Source organism: Oryzias melastigma, linkage group LG8 (genome assembly GCF_002922805.2).
Source record: "Oryzias melastigma strain HK-1 linkage group LG8, ASM292280v2, whole genome shotgun sequence".
In the NCBI taxonomy this organism is placed as follows: domain Eukaryota; kingdom Metazoa; phylum Chordata; class Actinopteri; order Beloniformes; family Adrianichthyidae; genus Oryzias; species Oryzias melastigma.
Window position 1 is genome coordinate 23523176 of NC_050519.1, and position 19910 is coordinate 23543085.

The following is a 19910-nucleotide window of genomic DNA, read 5'->3' on the forward strand; positions in this document are numbered from 1 at the left end:
GGCGCACATTCGGGGGGCCGCTTTCGGTGGGGGTTCCATGCAAACACGGGGTAGAACAGAATTTCAGACATGGACTTTTCATTGGGGTGCCCGCTGGAATGAGCGCCGACGCCGGTGTGTGAGCACCTTAACATTCACAGACGCCCACACGCAGCCGGGGTGTCCTGCTCAGGATCATTTTTGGCAGGCGGCGAGCAGCGGATGAAAGAGGGGCGGGGCATGCAAATTTGTCACGCGAATCATATTCGGTTGAATGCACCTTTAGAATCCGTAGCACAGACAGAGCAATAGAGTTGGACAGTAAGAACTAATACACTGTTTTTATTTGAGCAAACCTAAGCTGTTTCAAATGTAAAGAATGCACGAGAAACTCCTCTGGGCGCTCATCTTCATATCAGTCCCTACATTTGTGAGACCCATTCAATGAATGAAAGGTGTGAAAGAATAAAGGTCAGGACCTTTAAAGTGATCAGTGAAACCCACAGAACGTGGGAGTTTTGTGTCCAGATAGTCTTCATGTTTATGACAAGAAGAGCCCCCTGCAGTTTTTAAGCATACCAATGTTATGTGTCTTCACGTGCTCCCCAGTCAGGATAATCCTCCATTCTTTATTGCATCTAAAACTGAGGACAGCAGCCTCATCTCTCTGATTTGTTTGAGAACATAAATATCTGGTGCAGTCTGAACAAGAATGCTAAAAAATGAAACTTTTCTGTTTAGTCAGAGATGACTGAAAATTCTGTATGTGTGGAGATGAAGGCATAAGAGAACAGACAGACAGACAGGCATAATCCCTCCTTCTGCAGGGTAGTTAAAGCACTAACTGCAGATTAACACTCACAGCTCATCTTGTCAGAAGCACTGGCCAGGTTACATCCTTCTCTGAGTATGTTAAGTGAGCACCCCACAAAGTGATGGGGGTGAATGTAGAGTAAACACAGATGCACCTTCCCCTGCACATAGAATTTAACTTGTGGAGTTAATATTAGCTTCACTCGAGGTGCTGCTGACCTATGCTCAGGTCAGTACCTGCACACACAGACGCAAGCAGACTGTTTTCACCAAAACTAGCTGCAGAGAGATCAGAAATCTGGTTTAAAATCAACCCTTGTCTGCAGTGATTGAATCAGTTCCACAACTTCTGCTTGCTCTGATTTGTTTCATATTTCAGGTTACATTTAATAACAAAGCTAAAACCTCTAGCAAAACACAAATCAACAGATTTTTCACAGCAGTTTCTTCATGCATCGTCAAAACACATTTCTCCCTATGACTGCTATTCTGAGGATTTCCCTCTGGCACTTTTACCTTAGACCTTCTCGCAGTTCACCTGTGAAAGCCTGCTTGATTCAAAAATATTTGACTCTTGCTTGACTTACTTTGCTTCTTCATCTCTGGCTATGAGAAGGCGCATGTGATTGGTTGCAGAGGCTGTTCTCAGGATATCCACAGCTCTGTCAACAGAACAACACAATTACAACATTGTTCAATCCTCTCATCTGAAAAAGGGCAGTGATAGGAACCTTTCACTTGTGACTCCTACAAGGCTGTCCCCGTTTACCTCCAGGATCTGGTCCCCTGACATCAGGTTTCCTGTTAGCAAAAAAGATAGCTCAGATATTAGTCCTGCAGAACTCACTGGCTCATCAGACTTGGACTCAGAGATTCAGTTAACATGCTGCAGCAGACTGACAGATTTTGGATGCTGTTTTGCTTTCACTGTTGGGAAAACAGTTTTAAAGAGCCCATGTAAAGGGTCATACCATAAAATTCTACTTTTTGAGGTTTTAAATGCATTCTGCTGTTCATTCCTCACTATAAAGAACCCCTAGGTGGTATTTTGATCCGTTCATGTATTTCAGAGTAATCCTCTAAAAACATGCGCTGTCTGCAGCAGCCCCTCCCATACCCACGAAAACGAGCGGGTCCTCACGTGCTGATGTCACAGAGGGAGACAGCCCCTTTCAGGAAGAGTCAGCCCCCCTACCAAGGCTAACACAAACACTTTCTCTGCAAAGCTAGCAGCTGAAGCTAGTAGTGATCAGCTAGTCTCGCGGAGCCTCATAGATTGAGTCGTTTTACTTCCAGGTATAAAAAAACCCCAAAACAACACATATTTAATAACCAACAAATTTTTACTAATTTCAGAAAACTTAAGAAATTTGGCCCCTTTAATCCAAACTCTCAAGTGCTAAAGGTCAGACCCATGGGCTCTGAACAGATGGTGTAGGTCTTCCTTTACAAGACAGATACCCTTCTGTTCAGCTATCTAGGGACAGTCATGCCTGTCTAAATCTCAAGTATAAATGTGAAACTATGTGATTGGTAGCCTTGCTCAAAACTGTCTTAACAGGTAGATATATAGGGCAGAATGTGGGTTAAAGGTAGGAAACTTATCCGGCACAAACAGGTGGCCTGCGTAAAATATCAAGAACACTTTTGAAACATGGAAGGGTAAGTTGGAGGAGCTAGGTCATACAGATTTTTCTGTTTTTCTTTTTTTACCCTTCTCTTAACCTTATCACATCAACAAACGTTGATGTGATAAATGTGCTCTCTTGTGCATCCCTTGCTTGCAGCCTGACTGTTAGATAATGGGAAATGAGACAATCAGAGTTTGAGTGGATGTCCCACAGGCATCCTATGAAGTATCACGTGCACACCCTGTGCATGTGGCATTTGTGTGGTCAGTAAGGGGCCAGTGCTCACACCTTACTAATGACTAGAGTGTGGCGTTAAGGCACTGTAGGACAGTATTATTCATATGTCATAAATGCTAACTGTAACTTACACATTTCTTACAAATGCCTTACGATACCACGCACAGCACAATGGTACGTTCCAATTTATGATGTCCCTGGAGGTGACTGCACAAGCACCAAGAGAACTACAAGACACAAGATGCAGCCCCTCCTCTCTACGACCCTGTTCCGGACAACCCAAAACCCACAGCACCCGCAGGGGGCTTAACCCGTACAGGTGCTGCAGATGCAAGTGAGGGCTTTAGGTTTTGGGAGGCTTTAGGAGAGTTTTTCTTAAACAGACCATAAGTTACAAAAAAACATCTCCTTACATCCTGATGTGAGAGCATAAACCAGTCCAGGCCGGCCTCCTGCTGGTTTTCCAGACACCCTGCCTCATCTGCTGCCAATTACCTGGATCAGGTGTGTCTGGTCAATAAGGAGCGTCGATGGCAGGTTGGTTGGAAAATGTGTAGGACACCGGCCCTCGAGGCCTGGATTTGGACACCTCTGGTGGAAGGTCTCTAAGCTTCACATATGTATGTATCTGTGTGTGTGGGTGTGTGTGGGGGGGGTGACATTGAGGAGCTGATCTCGACACCTGACAAATGTGAGGACTTAAGGTCTAAAAAAGCCTTAATCACTTCAAATCCTTGTTTTTATGCGGACTTACCATCAGCTGAAGCAAGGCCACCCGGTAAAACCCGCTTGACATAAACTCCAAATTCCTCTCCTGTTTGTTCCTTCACTCCTCCGAACACTTTTATTCCTGTGGATAAAAGAAAAGGTTGTGCCTTTTGAGCTCAACTAACCAAAAGCTTTTTTTATTCGACAAACCGACAAAAAACGGGTGACATTTTTCAAAGATGTTTTCAAGCTTGGTTGTTTTTATGTCTTCTCAGACTCCATCCATTCATGCTGATGGACACTCTCTCCTGTTGCCTTTTATTTACGGAGTACAGGAATTACATGAAAGGCCCTTCCATGAAATCTGTAGCCCATCTAAATAGGCTGCTTTTATAGAGTAAGAATAATCTAGCTTTATTGGAATGATCTGGATCGAATTGGAACTTCACAAATAATAACGCTCGCTCTGATGCTTTTTTGATTTGTGTAAACATTTCACAGTAAATTACTTTTGCCATTTGTTTTGTTATCATGACATAATCACTTTGGCAGAACTGAAAGTTCTTCATAAGCAATATCTTTACTCTAAACTAAAGAAGTGGAAAAATGATGAAGTCATCTAGAACAGTGTGATGTTTTTGTAGGATTTATTTACTTAATATGTCCGTTTACATATTTTATGGTCCTGAGGTCGGTAAAATGTGGAATTTTCAACCTTCAGATATCTTTATTTTTTAAGTTTAGACAGATAAACCAAATAAGGCAACATAGTTATTTTTAGGAACATTTGTTGAAAGATTTTACTGAATTAAAGAAAAAACTAAAGCTAGTAAGGGATGAGACAGTGGTTCTTTCAGAGGCTCAGATAAAATGCACAGATAAAATGCATGTCTTTATTTCTATTTTTATCCCCTTTCTGTGCGCAATCCTCTGCCCTCAGGGCAACAGATTGAGGGGTCATATCAGGATGAGCTTAAAAACAGAGTTTAAGCAAGAAACTTAGAAAAATAATAAAAAATTTAAAAACAGTTTTAAACTCAAACAGTGCACATTGTAAACTTGAAAGAAACATTAATAATTAGATAAAAAGTAAATTTGAAGAAATACAAAAAACTTGACTCAAACAAAACTCTAAAATTGTATATATATTTTTGTAACTGCTGCTGTGTGTTTTCATGCTTTGTTTTTATGACTTTTTGTTTTTCATTTCTCATCCTCTATACACTGGATTCACTTTCAGCTTATCCCTTTCGGGGTCACCACAGCGTAACAGCACCACTGCTTCACATCAGTGATTTGTCAGAGTTTTTACGCCGGATGCCCTTCCTGACACAACCCTGTACTTGAGGGGCACAGGGACCCAGTTAGGCAGCAGCATCAAGGGTCTTGTCTAAGGACCCAATCTGAATGAGGATCAGTGGACGACCCTGGGAATCGAACCCAGTCCTCCTGTGTGTCAGCCCTTCACCTAGCCCACTCAGCCACCCAGCCGCCTCATCCTCTATACACTCAGTCCTCAATTTACACTTTTTATTCAGACTTAATGTTTTCGGTGTTGCATGTCATTTTATGTAGAAGTGGGACTTTGAGCCCACTGGCCGACGTCATTTTCACAACAGTGTCTGTTGTCGGTGCTGCTGTGTCATTCCTCCTCTATTGTGGTATAACTGCAAATAGAGGACTGAAAGCGAAGAGGGAGAGAGAGATGTAAAAACTGTCCAAAAAACAAAAAATAAGAATTCTAAACAGCAACCGTTGTAAAAAAAAACTTTGATTTTGTATTTTTTATAATGTGGGCTGCATGTTGGTGCAGTGGTCAGTACTTTTGACCCTGGCTCAAGTCCCAGCTGGGACCTTTCCATGTGGAGTTTACATGTTCTCAAATGTAAACTTGTCTAGAATAACACAAGGGTTATATAAACACACCTTTCTCTTAAAGTCACAGACACATGCACACACATATTATCCCATCACCACTTGCCTTACATATCGCTCTGAGTGCTATGTTTTTAATAAATTCTGTTCAAATGTGCACCAACACACACATAGGCCCACAAACTCAAATGTACGGGCCTCAAATATGGGCTAACTCATGAACGTGTTTAGGTGAATGTGTGTTTACCAGAGGATGCAGCGATGCTGCTGGATGTAGACAGAGCCAATGGGAGGCAAGATAACAGACGACTGGAAAACTGGGTGGGTCTCACCGGGCCAGTACTAAACTGGTTCAAAACGTACTTAGAAAACAGGAAATATTTTGTGTCAGTTGGTAACTTCACTACATCTGATGAGGTCCTACAAGACTGCTTTGAAACAACAGACTGGCAGATGTTCGCAGACGCAGCGGATGGGGATATAAACCTGTATACAGACTCGGTTGTCGGCTACATCAAAAATGCATTGACAACACGGTCCACCAATCCACCATCTGCACGTACCCCAACCAGAAACCCTGGGTTGGACCAGAGGTGCATGCAAAGCTCAAAGCCTGGATTGTTGCCTTCAACTCAGGAAATCTGGAAATCTACAAAGCAGCCAAATACGACCTCAGAAAGACCATCAGGACTGCCCAGAGGAAGTACAGAAGAAGAGTGGAATCTGCCCAACAAAGCCATGACCCAAGACGTGTGTGGCACGGACTGCGCTGCATCACAGACTACAAGGGGAGGAGTAGGCCCATGGAACTGTCCTGCTTCACCTTCTGAAGAACTAAACACCCTCTTTGCCAGCTTTGATGCAGACCACACCGCACCTACCACCAGATTACCGGTAAACACTGAAGACACCAAGCTCTGCATTGATACAGCCACGGTGAGACAAGCTTTTAAGAAGGTGAACCCCCACAAATCACCAGGGCCCAACAGCATCGCCGGACGGATGCTGCAAACCTGTGCCGACCAGCTCCCTGGGGTGTTCACCAACATCTTCAACCTGTCTCTGAGCCAGTCTACCGTGCCCATCATCTTTAAGACCTCCACTGTTGTCCCCAACCCGAAGACCCCCACACCATCCTGCCTCAATGATTACCAGCCCATAGCACTCACATCTATAATTATGAAGTGCTTCGAACAAATAATACAAAAATACATCTGCAGCTCCCTCCCTGATACTTTAAGACCCCCTGCAGTTTGCATATAGAGCCAAGAGGTCTACAGATGACGCCATTGCCCTTGCTGTCCACACTTCACTCAGCCATCTGGAAAAAGAGAACACTTATGTGAGAATGCTCTTCGTTGACTACAGCTCGGCATTCAATACAGTAACCCCCGCTAAACTGGTCTCCAAACTCACCGACCTGGGTCTGGAGAAGCCCATCTGCAGCAGGATACAGGACTTCCTCAGCAACAGACCCAAGGAGTGAGGATCAGCAGTCACCTCTCCACCACACATGTCCTCAACATCGGCGCACCGCATGGCTGTGTCCTCAGCCCACTCCTGTACTCGCTGTTCACTCATGACTGCACTGCCAAGCACAGCTCCAACATCACCCTGAAGTTCACTGATGACACCACCATCCTTGGCCTCATCTCTAACAACGATGAACGCGCCTACAGAGACGAGGTGACATCACTCACCAGCTGGTGTCAGGAAAACAACCTCTCAATGTCAATAAAACAAAGGAGATGATTGTAGACTTTAGGAGACACACAAACCACCACATACCCATTCTCATCAACAATGTGGAGGTGGAGCAGGTCAGCAGTTTTAAATTCCTCGGGGTACACATCACCGAGGATCTGACATGGACGCTACACACAAACACTGTGGTAAAGAAAGACTCTACTTCCTGAGAAAACTGAAGAAGTTTGGCATGAACACCGACATCCTCAGGAACTTCTACAGGAGTACCATCGAGAGCCTTCTGGCGGGCAGCATCACGGTGTGGTATGGGAACTGCACCTCTGAGAGTCGGAAAGCGCTTCAGAAAGTGGTCCGATCAGCAGAGGACATCACCGGCAGCACCCTTCCTTCCATCCAGGACATTTATCACAGCAGAAGTCTGCGTAAAGCACGCAGCATCATCAAGGACCACACTCACCCAGCGCAAGGACTTTTTCAACTGCTACCCTCTAGCAGACAATAAAGGACCCTGCCAGCACGCGCAAAACGACTCAGAGACAGCTACTACCTCAAACTGTCAGACTCCTAAACTCAAAATAGCACCTTCAAATATTGAGGCTGGTCATGTGTACCAACTTATGTATAACAACCTAAGTGCAATATATTTAAAACCCATCGAGACCATGCCACTAGCCTCATACCTCTATATCCCAATTGTTTTTATGCACCTGTATAATCACCTTCTTTATTTTTCTATTTTATTTTTAAATCCTTCTCCTTTGTATTAGTTTTCTAACTACAACTATTTTAACTTTTTACTTTATTACTTATTACTTTTTATCTGTATTATCCTCTACCTACTCTACATACTACTGTATCTAGAAGTACCTACCAAATTGGCGAGTTCACTGGCTTCTCATCCCAAGCATTTCATTGTTGTATAGACCTGTGTTGATACTGCACATGACAAATAAAGCTTCATTTCATAACTTCACATCTGAACCAATAGAAATTACATGTGGAGTTCCCCAAGGCTCCATCCTGGGACCACTTCTATTTAACATCTACATGCTCCCACTGGCCCAGGTTATAAAGAACAACAACATTAGTTACCATAGCTATGCAGATGACACACAGATATATATTAGACTGACACCAGGAGACCGAGGCCCTGTACAGGCTCTTGGTAAATGCATTGAGGACATTAATGACTGGATGTGTCACAACTTACTTCAATTAAACAAAAACAAAACTGAGGTTATTGTCTTTGGGGCTAAAGAAAAAAGGTTAGACGTCACTACAGAGCTTCAATCTATTCAACTAAAAACTACCAACCAGGCCAGAAACTTGGGTGTAGTGATAGACACAGACCTAAATTTTGATAAACACATTAAGGCAGTCACTAAATCAGCCTATTATCATCTCAAAAATATCTCAAGGATTAAAGATCTGATGTCTAAGCAGGACCTGGAGAAACTAGTGCATGCTTTCATCTTTAGTCGACTTGATTACTGTAACAGTGTTTTTACAGGACTACCAAAAAAATCCATCAGGAAACTGCAGCTTATTCAGAACTCTGCTGCTCGGGTTCTCACAAGGACCAAGAAAGTAGACCACATCAGTCCAGTTCTGAGGTCTTTACACTGGTTACCTGTCTGTCAGAGGATAGACTTTAAAGTTCTGTTACTGGTTTATAAAGCTTTGAATGGTTTAGCACCAAAATACATGACTGACCTCCTGACCCAGTATGTACCAGCCAGACCTCTCCGGTCATCAGGATCCGGTCTTTTATCAGTTCCTAGAGTCAGAACTAAACATGGAGAAGCTGCATTCAGCTTCTATGCTCCACAGATCTGGAATAGACTTCCAGAAAACCTTAGATCTGCTGAAACACTCAGTGTATTTAAATCCAGGTTAAAGACTCACCTGTTCTCAGTTGCATTTGATTAATATGTATTCAAAAGTTTACGTCCGCACTGTTTATCTATGCTTGTTTAAAATTAAAATCTCTTTACTTTCTTTTAATGTTATTTTAATGATCCCATTTTTACTATTTCTTTTGATTGTTTCTTTTAATGTTTTATGTAAAGCACTTTGTGTGGACCTTAAACTTTACAAACACCCGCACGCAACAGTGGCCTCATGCTCAGGATCACATTTTTGACAGCGAATTCGCCGCACGGTGAAAGAAGTGCGGGGCACTTTTTTACGATTTGGAGCTTGGGGACCTTGATTTAATAGGAACAGTCAGCACGTCAAAAAACCTGATTCCTCACAATCAAATGTGTATTCCATTCATTATAAGTGAGACATCCACAGAAGGAGTTGGTAGCTCCTCCCACACGCGGCGTCAGAAACACGTTTTTTGACAAGAGGCAAGCTCCGCCCAGCTGACTGGAGGAATGAATGAGTGAGCGAGGCACTGGACAGCCCGGCCGATGTCCCGCCTCCAGAGCTATATGCGTCACCGTGATTGGTTCGTTCAGCTCTGCACACAACAAGTGTCATTCATATCAGCCTTGCGGGCCGCACTAATGACATATATGGTGGGAGGAAGCCGGAGTCCCCGGAGAAAACCCACACATGGAGGAGAACATGCAAACTCCACACAGAAAGGTCCCAGTTGGTGGTTCTGGTTCAGGTCCCTCAGTCGAGATTTGAACTGGAGCTTCATGCTGTGTACTTTTTACCAAAACAAAGTACATGCTAACCACTGTGCCACTGTGCAGTCCCACAATCACAGAGAACAGTGATTGTGTAAACACTTCACTTCTTTGAAGGGGCCCTGCCATGAAAATTCCACTTTTTGAGGATTTAAATGCATTTTACTGTTCATTCCACACTATAAAGAACCCCAAGGTGGTATTTTGATCCGTTCATGCTTTTAAGAGTAATCCTCCAAAAATCCTCTAAAAAATGGTATGCCATGGTCATACCTGATTACAGAGCACCTGGACACGTGTGCAGGACCAAGCAGCATCACTCCAAGGCGTTACCATTACAGTGCCCACAGGTATCTGTGTCTCTGAGACATTCTAAATTGGTAACCTCTGTTGTTTCATATAACACATCCATCTGCAGGCTCTGCATTAAATAAGTTAAAACTTTAGGGTTTAGGTCCCTTTAATGCTTTCAATACTAAATTTCATCCAGAAATTTTGATCTATGCTGGCATCGAGGTAAACATCTCAACTCATTTTAGTTTGCTAAATAGAATTTGAATTCATAAAGAAAACTGGAGCAAGAATAGTTAAGAAAGATCTTCATATGATAAAAGTTCATCAAGGTAAGCAAGGGAACTAAGTCAAGAAGAGTCACTTCTATATTACTACATTTAGACATTTTACTAGTTACAGACTCAAATCATTGAGATCTAAAAAATCATTGTTATTACACTCTTCTCTTTTTAGTGTGACATTTCATAAAGCAGTGGTGTCAAACTAATTTATAAAAAAAATATTGTACAAGTTAACTAGAGCATTGTGTATTAAAATATTGCCAATGATCTTGTAGCATGATTTCAACCTGAAATTAAGCTTCCCTCCAAACATTTATTCCAAAACAATTCTAAATATTAATGTATTGGCTTTTTATCCAGAGCTTTCTGTTGTATTCTTAAATTTAAAAAAACATCATGCAATGAACAACTCCACCACCAAAAACAACAATGATGTAGCAATGAAAAAGTCCAAACTTGAAGTTTTTGTAATAGAGTAAGTTTGTGACTTTGTGATGTGTTTTTATAGTTTTCCAGCATGGCAGAAAATCCACTCTAAGACATATTTCTGAATTCACAAAGGGTTTTGAAAAAAGGTTTTCAACCTGATATTCTTAAAGCGTGTTTATATTTTATATATTTACTATATTGCTAAAACATATTTAGTGCTGTTCAACCCAAAAAACACCAAGCAAGAAAATAATTGGAGCTGCATTTGTAAAAAAAAAAATGCTAGCATTAGAAGAAAACAAAAAATGCTATGAAACCTTAAAAAACATTTTCCCTAAGTTAAAACACCATCAGACACATAACTACAGTAGAAACTAGGCAAAAAAAAAATACCACAAAATGGCGCTAAAAAAGGAAAAAGGCACAGGTTCTGAAACTGGTATTAAAAAAACAGCCTAAAACAGAACCAAATGGTGAGTGAAGGTGAAGGAGGCTTTAGTCAATTTACCAAAAAAAAAAAAGCTTTCAGTGCAGAGAAGCAGCTTTTAGTGAGAACAAACTCCACTTTTCGGGCTAACAGCAATAGTGCAGTGATTTCACTGTAGTAGATTTTATATTCCTTTCGCCAGACTGCCAACAATAACATAATTGAATAGAAAACATGTAAAACAAGCAAAATCTCCAGTAATAATACTTGACATCATACTTATGTTTACCTAAACATAGTACATGCTAACTTTTGTCCACACAACGGCTTTCTAAACCAATCAGAACATTTGAAGTTCACGCTTGTATAACCTGGACTTGTGGCTGCTGTGAGTATCCAATCATTCTTAAAGTCATGGAGTTCGTGAGCATGGTGAAAGTTAATAGTATGTGCCGTGGTCAATTCCTAGCCAGCGAGGCCAAGTGGACCCCATATAGTTTATGGACCCCGAATGGGTTTGTCTACAGTTTCTGCGGTGCCCCTACCTGTGTTTGCCCACATTGGCTCTGCTGATTGTATAAAGCTGCTCTATCCATTTGGGATCACTGGGTTACTAGACTTATCCCAGCAACTGTTGGGAGAATGAGAATGACCTTCTATTCCCCTAGAAGGCACCTAGTCCCCCACTGTGAGTAGTTTGGTTTTTCAGTTGTTTGTGGTCATGTTCTGAGATGCCCTTTGTCAGTAACACCAGTTCCAGGTTCATCATGATCCACAGCTCTCTGCATTTCAGTTCATTGCCCTCAGTTGATCTAAGTCTCTGGTTTTCAGTTCACTTTTGTCAGATCATCTGTTTTGCTTTGTCTGTTTTTTGTAGCTGTCATAGTTTTGTCATGTTTTGGTTTATTTATTAAAAGTTTGAGTTTCTGCCACCAAGCCTGGTCTCCTGTATTTTGGGTCCTACGCCAGCAGTTCCTGACAAATGCAGAGCCACACAACAACACACACACATTCACCCTATAAAGCCCTTTTTCTGCACATCATGTTTTTGCCGTTTTTTTTTTTTTTTGCTTTTCCCTTTAAGGACCCACTATGATCCTTCGCTTGGTTCATTATGGTTATATTTTTCCCTCTGCATACTGTTCATGTAGTAGTTACAGCTGTTGGATTGCTAGCACTGGAGCAGGGGTTTATTTTGGTAAAATTCTCCCGCCAACTGAAAATACCATGTCTGTACTTCTGTTTGAAGTCTATAAAAGAGAAACACTCCATTATAGCTATGGTGGATGCTCACTTGTCTATCCCAGTACCTCTGTGTTTCATATCGGATTCAAGTCCATCAATGTCAAGCTGTCTGGTTCCTTTTTCAAGTAAAAAAATGAAATGTCTGCATGTTTTAACAGCTGCATTCAGGCTGACATGAAGTATTTTAATCCAAAGAATGAAAGCTTCATGCATGGCACTGTCTGGGAACCTCTATTTCATCCCGTCAAATGTTTATTCAGCATCCAAAGGGACTAAAGTGGTTTTCTAACTCATACACAGTTCAAGTCCTGATCCCCTTTCCTCCATTCCACTGCTGGCCCACAACATTTAGTCTCATCATTTACTCAACAGTCAGTCAACCAAATCTCTGAACTGATTCAACAATCTCAATCTTAACTGGTAATCTTGTTTCATTCCCTACTGTCTTTGGTCAAAATCGCTCTTCCCGCTGTCTCCTCTCTTTTCAGCAACATCATTTATGCCTCCCACTGGAATTCCTCCCCCTACCCTCAAAAATGTGTCTGTTACACCCATACTCCCAAACCCGGATCAGATCCCACCAATCTCAGTCATTTCCACCCAATTTCTGATCATTCCATCTCAAAAATCCTTGGAAAAACAGTCGTTGCACAACTTCAAGCACACCTTTCCTGTCATCATTTATGTGAGCAATACTAGCCTGGCTTTTTCCCCATCACAGCACAAAAGGAGCACTCCTCAACATCTCCATAAACCTTCTCCTTGATGCTGATACTGGTCTCATTTTCATCCTCCTCCTCCTCGATCTGAGCTCCCACCATCTCTCAAAGCTATTCCTAGAAAGATTTCACCATTGGTATCACAAACAAACCCCTCAACTGGTTCCACTCAGATCCCTCAAGTTTCTGTCACTACAGGTGTGCCCCAGGGCTTTGTCCTTGGGCGCCTTTTACCATCTCGCTCTCAGTCATTTATTTTGTGCATATAATATTCACTTCCACTGCTACCCAGAAGACACCCAGCTCTACAAAGTTGACTCCACTCTTCCACTCACCTCCTTTACCAGCTGCCTTTGTGCATTCAAATCTTGGTTCACTTCAAGTTTTCTAAAACTAAATAGTGATTAAACTGAACTTCTCTTGATGGGCACCAAATCCACGCCAAGAATCCAGATACACTTCATTTCCTTTGACAACCCCTCCTCCCCTCAGGTAAAGAGTCTGGGTGTCATCCTTAACAGCACCCTCTCCCCTTGCACATCAACAACACCTTTGCACCTGCCTCAGTCCTCACTCCTCTTGTGATGTACGACTCACGAACAAATCGTTCAGAACTCAAAAGTCTCTTTACAGACCATCATGATTTATCGTCGCCACTGACTCATTAACCAACTCATTCCCTTCTACCCTTCTACCTGCACTTCACTGGTCCTTGAGAGTTGGGACAAAACAGGTCCCACGGAGAAAAGCCTTAATCATTTTAAAAAACAAAGTTCATGTTGCTGCACCCACCCGTTCCCCAGACCCTCCTCCTCCCTCTATCTGGTTGTCCCCATTGCTCTTTTGTTGTCACCATGTGGAGCACAGCATTCAACTGTTTTGCCCCCCCACCCACTCACCCCCATCTCTGGAACTCCCCAGACCTCCAAAACATTAGTTTACTGTAGTGTTTTTATAATCGGTCCCCACTTTTTGTACAGCCATCTTGGGTTTCAAGTAAGGCACCAAGCAAATTAAATGTATTATTATTATTATTATCATCATCATTGAGTTTAATATGTGCTGGTGATGGCAGACAAGAGAAAAGCTGTTCTGTTTTTTGGATAACCTAATTATAATTTTGCATAAATTGTCACCTTAACAGACATAGAAATCATTGTACAAAGAAAGTCTGAACAGATTCTTGAAAACAAAATGATAAAATATTAATTATTTAGTTAATGGAATCACAAGAGAAACAACATTACAAATTGGCATAAGCAGTGAACCAAACGTTGCAGAAAAACTGCTGGAATTAAAGTCTTTCTGATCTATTTTCAAAGTGTTCCCAGTGGCCCTTTAATTGTGATGATGCTGTCTTTAGCAAAAAATAAAAAACAAACCACAGGACATAGTTTCTGCAGAGCTGCAGGAGTTAGTTAGAAATGGACCTTTGAATTGTGGGCGAGACTGTTAGCTCAGAGTAAGCCCACCCCAACATACTGTCATCCATCAGTTTACATTCCCTTCTGCTAGCTTACAGCTCTTAACAACCCCAACCTAACATTATCTGTGTGACAACAATGGTAAGCAATGTTGGATCCAGTCATAAAGTTTTGAACCAGATCTAGATGAGGAAAACAAAGATGGTCATGGATCTATTTGTCTTCAAGTGGATGTATCAGAATGGATCGGAGCTGGGAGTTCTGCTCCAGCTGGCCAGCGTATTTTGACTCGACTCCTGAATCAACACTTTTTGAGTAAATAAATACTCATCAATGTAATTTTAAGATCAATTTTCCACGTCCCCCACTCTGATAAAAATTCCACAAGAACGTGCTTAAAGCACCATTTTCGTTGGGGTGAATCTTTAATCTTTACACAGAGTAAAAAGATAGACACTTACCCAATCCATTCTCACATTCTGTAAATTCAATGGAATGTACGGCTCGGTCAACTCCATACGGACCCATTAGTGTCCTGTGTAAGAGGAAGAGATAACACAAAAGTATGAAAGTTAACAAAAACTACAGACAAACCCCTTTTTGACATTGCAGAACACAGAGCCTTAAACCACCCAAAGCATCAGCTTCTCTGCACAGATAAACACAGAAAGCTGTTGAATACATCATTTCAGCTAAGCAGAAACTCACACAGAATGAAAAACAACGTAGTGACAAACTTTAATTACACACATTTTGTTAATGATTACCACCCTGATATGGTGGGGGGGTCAGAGCTCAATTCAACCCAGAGGCCATGCTTTTTGATGGAAGAAAGACAGATGACGAGCTAGACGAAAGGCTGGTTTCTACTTCCCCGTGATTCCTAATCGCTCTCGTCACAGTGGTCACACGGCCACCAGAGCAGAATCGCTTCAGTCGCATCAGAATTCTGCACCTGCTGATGACGTCACCCGCGGCTGAAATGTTACGGTCGGAGTCCAATCGCGGCCAAATCAAGTCATTTAACTTGAATTTACTTCAGCAATTAGAGTATGTGGCTACAAAGAAAGCTCTGTCCAGAAAAATACCTTTTAAGACTGAAAATGATGAAAGTTACTGAAGAAGTTAAGAAATCCTGAACTTCACACAGAGAGAGAGACAGAGAGTGGACAACTAGATAGAAAATGGAGCAAGTTTCTGGAAAAATGCGTCTTCTTCCTCATATTTTACAGCACTAGAGAATGCAGTTTGTTCTCTTTTAATGTAATTTAGTCGTCTTTGTATTCCTGCTTCTGTTTAGTGGATGAACTCATCACTTCCTCCTCTACCTTTCATGTGTCTGCGCGCTCGCAGATGCTGCAAGTGTCTGATCAGGTTGATGGTCATGTTAACATACACGCAGAACACGATCACGTTGCTTAAAAAGTATAAACACCAGTCGGAAGTACATCACAGTTATAGTGAAGTCGCAATCAAATCCAGCCAACATTAGTGTGAACGAGACCGCCAGATTGTGGATGCAACGCGAGCGATTACCAATCGTGTGGAAGTATAAACCAGACTTAAGGCCAGTTCATTTGCTCCTATACAAACATAATGTCCTAGATTGGCTAGACTCATATCATCTGGGCCTGACCCTGGGACTTTATTAGTGTTGCTGAAAGCATTGCAGCAGGAGTGCTGGTGAAGCCGCTCAATCGCTTCTGTTGCCATAGCAATGATTTTCTGTACTTCTATATCCAGAGGCTTAAAACATTGCACCTATCAACAACTCGCTAACACAAACTTCTAATCAGCCACTTACATGCCAGCAACTCAATACATTTACACATGATATGGTCAAGACGATCTCCTGCAGTTCAGACTGAGCATCAGAATAAGGAAGAAAAGTGATTGGATCGACTTTGAACGCATCATGGTTGTTGGTTCCAGACAGGCTGGCCTGAGGATTTCAGAAACTAATGATCTACTGGGATTTTCACCCACAACCATCTTTAGAGTTTATGGAGAATAACTGAAAATGTAACAAAAAAAAACAAAAAAACAACCTCACTAAAATATACGTGCAATATGTCTTGTCAAATTGGTCAACGTGCAATATTCCAGACTCTCTAAATTGCTCTTTTTGTACTTTTTGTCATTCTACTTATACATTTTGAACTTTCTATAATTCTATTTTTTTTCTAATGTACATATTTTTGTAATTGCTATACTATTTAAACTTGTACAGAAATCTTACTTTTCAACCCAAACAGTGAATCTGAGAGTTCTGCACCCGAATTCCAATATGTCTCGGTGTACGTTGTTGCATATATAGCAAATAAAAAAACCCTTGAGAATGGTCGGAAAAAGAGAAAATATCCAGAGAATAGCAGTTCTGTGTGTGGTGAAGAAACACTTATTTCTTATTTCTTTAGATATTGGAACCATATATGCTGAAACCAGTCGAGGTCACGCAACAGCAACATTCCACTGATCTTGAGACAGGAACAGGGCGGAGAGAGCAGATGGCTGATGGGAAACCACATGTGCCTGCTGGAATCATCTTAGAGTGGTTTCTAGAACATGACAATGAGTTCACTGGACTCTAATGACTTTCATAGTCACCAGAACCCAACAGAACATTTGGGATGTGGTGGAATGGGAGACCATGACTAACCCTTTATGATCACAGGGTCATTTAGGGTTTTTGTCAACTTCCTGGTTAACTTCAGCAGTAAACAAAACATAAACAATACTGTTGCTTTGTATCATTTGACAACAAATCCTGAAAATGTTGTCTACAGCTTTTCCATCCTCAAAGTTTTGCTGACTACAGTTCCAGTAGACAGATGACAAGAAGACAGTAACTGGAGATAGTTGTTGCAACAACTACTAGGGTTTTCCTACATCATCTGCTCCATAAGCATAACAATTTTTAAAAAAAGAAATACTTAGAACTTCAACAAACCCCTTTTTTATGTAAACCCTCCTTTATCCAAAACATTCCTCAAAAACATGTTAAAAACACAGTTTTCATTGGAGGGGGGTTTTAGGGTCAACAAGCAACAGAGTAGGACAGAGGTAAAGAGATGTGCAGGTTGGCACAGGTGGAGGAAGGTTTCAGGTGAGGGACATGAGAGTATGTGGTTTAGAGACTCTGTCAAAGAGATGGGTGGACCAGGATGGAGAGGATCGGGAATGAATCCATCAAAGGATCAGATCATGTTCTGGAGATCAATGTAGGGAAGCAGATGGAGATGTTTGGGCTTTGAGACATGATGATGGTGAAAGGATGCTGAGGTTGGAGTTCTAAGACCAAAGTGGAGGTTCATGGATGAAGAGGAGGACATGAGGGAGGTTGGTGTGAGCGGAGGGATGCAGACAGGATTAGAGGAAGGCTGTGGCGCACCCTAAAGGGAGAAGGTGAAAGGCAAAGATGTGAGAAAATGAGATGTTTGCTGGAAGAAAACATGCCTGCATGTCCAGGTTACTCTGGCTACTCAGTGTCTGGTGGACCTGTAGTGACCATGAGAATGTTTGAGTTCAGCTGAGCAGACAAATAGGAACTTTCACTCCAAAGGTTGAACGGTTAGTTAGTTTGTTTGATAATTTCTTCAAAGAAGCGTCTAATTGTTCTGCACTAAAGATTCAAATCACCAATTTTACTCTAACAATTGACAACAACAAACAAAGACAGGCAGCGCGGCGGAGCACGCACGCCCACGGCCAACATGTGCAGTCGCACGCACGCTGCGCACTGACAAAGTCGCCTTTCTGAAAAACAAAATAATATTAAAGAAACATTCCCAGCTGCGAGTTTCCTGAGGCAGCGATCCTCAAACGACCGACGCTCCGCAGACGCTCCGCGGAGCCGCAGCTGCCTACCTGCTGATGATCACCGCTCCTTTGTACATAACGGAGAAGGTTGGCATGTTGGCACGGAGCGCACAGGTCGGTGGCACGCACGCACGGACGCCCGCAGCCTCCGCTCTCAGCAGCCGGCGGTCACGCACATGATGCTCTGAACGCGGACGGACGGACGGCCTCTAATGCGGGGCAGCAGCACTGCGCCCGAACATTTCCACCTTCAGCCGCACGTTTAATCTCTTACATAACCAAAGTCAAAATGAAAGAGAGCACTTTCTGCACACGGCTTTTCCCGAATGTCTGCGAGTCTTCCAGGCTCACCTCTCCCGAGTCATTTTATAGACAAATTGAAAAGTTCTTATGACGCAAACGAAATCTTATAGATTCATTGGAGTTTCACTGTCTGACAAAGGAACCAGGATTCTTCTTTTGAATGACATTTTATTTTCGTGTAAAATGATATTCAATAAAATATCAGAAGCATAACTGAACCAAAATGGATTCAGGGCCGCACAAATGCATTAGTGACTACTTTTCCTTTTATAGGCCACACATAATCCTTAGCTGCCATCCACTATTTGGAATTTTTATTTGGCACGCATAGCCAGCCTGCTGGTTGGCCTATATGTTATAAAGTCTTTGTCTTCAGTCACTTTCAAAGTCTTGTGCTTCATGGTGAGAAGGTTCAGATTTATTAAAGCTGCATCTTTGTTCAAGTCCCAGTCTGTATTGTCCTAGTTAGAGAAATGTTATTTCTGGGATGAAATATGTTCTCTCATACTTTGCTTCAGTCTATTCAAATGTTTTTAATTTTTCTGTGAACCTCTAGACTGACCTGACCTGTCCTAGAGCATGTTCTCAGGGAGCGGTGAGCTGCAGACCAGGTAAGCCCCAATCCTAACCTTTAATGCTGAGTGACATGCAGGGAAGCACTGACTCCCATTTATGACTCGGCCGTGGATTTGAACTCACACCCTTTTAGCCTCAGGGCAGACACTGTCCCAAGGCCAGCGAGTTGGTAAAAATAAGTGATGTATCCCTGAACAACAACACTTTTCAGAGATATAATCCATAGCCCACACTAAATTCTTGTTTTGCTACAACTCTGATAAGATGGGGATACCTGCACACACCTGGATGTGTGAGATCTGTTCTCGGCATTTGACCAGATCATTGTGTCACTCTTTAGATGCAGAACGTGCAGGACTACACAGATGCATTTATGGTACCGATCAGGCTGTCATGCTACCCATTCAGATATTTGGACATTTCAGAAATAAAGCAAAGTCAAACATTTGTCACATATCTTAGGTATCTGTAATCGGGCTTCATGGAGGTCACATCCAATGCGTTTCATTTGGCTGAACTGCTTTAAAGCCAAGCTAGGAGAGATTCTTTTGGAAGTGTGGAAGTGTTGATCACAAAAACCATTTCTGGATGGTGATTTAATTCATTTCTTGCATCTTGTCTGTCCCCTATAGGTTCTGAAACTTCTCGTATCATAAATCAGCGTATTTATAGAATGTCACTTCACAGCCAAACTTTTTATTGCAAAATGTATTTGTCAGACATACACTAGTTGTCATTGGGGTTGTGGATCCGGTTCAATTCACAAATCAAGCTCAACGATTCATGAATTTAACCTCAAGT

General features: G+C 42.0%; 1 protein-coding gene across 2 annotated transcripts in view; it reads right to left on the reverse strand.

Annotated features, from left to right (window-relative positions):
• si:dkeyp-72e1.9 (syntaxin-binding protein 4) overlaps nucleotides 1-18558 on the reverse strand; it is a 59830-nt gene extending 41272 nt beyond the window's left edge. Inside the window, exons 1-5 of one of the 2 annotated variants that reach the window (XM_036213031.1) lie at nucleotides 18279-18558; nucleotides 14873-14946; nucleotides 3415-3510; nucleotides 1524-1593; nucleotides 1380-1454 (exon numbers count right to left, since the gene is read on the reverse strand). In XM_036213031.1, the coding sequence (XP_036068924.1) occupies nucleotides 1380-1454; nucleotides 1524-1593; nucleotides 3415-3510; nucleotides 14873-14946; nucleotides 18279-18325 (362 nt within the window). In that variant the 5' untranslated portion in view covers nucleotides 18326-18558. The remainder of the gene's footprint in view (nucleotides 1-1379; nucleotides 1455-1523; nucleotides 1594-3414; nucleotides 3511-14872; nucleotides 14947-18278) is intronic. The other variant, XM_036213030.1, reaches the window with a different exon arrangement.
• Between the last annotated feature and the right edge of the window lie 1352 nt (nucleotides 18559-19910).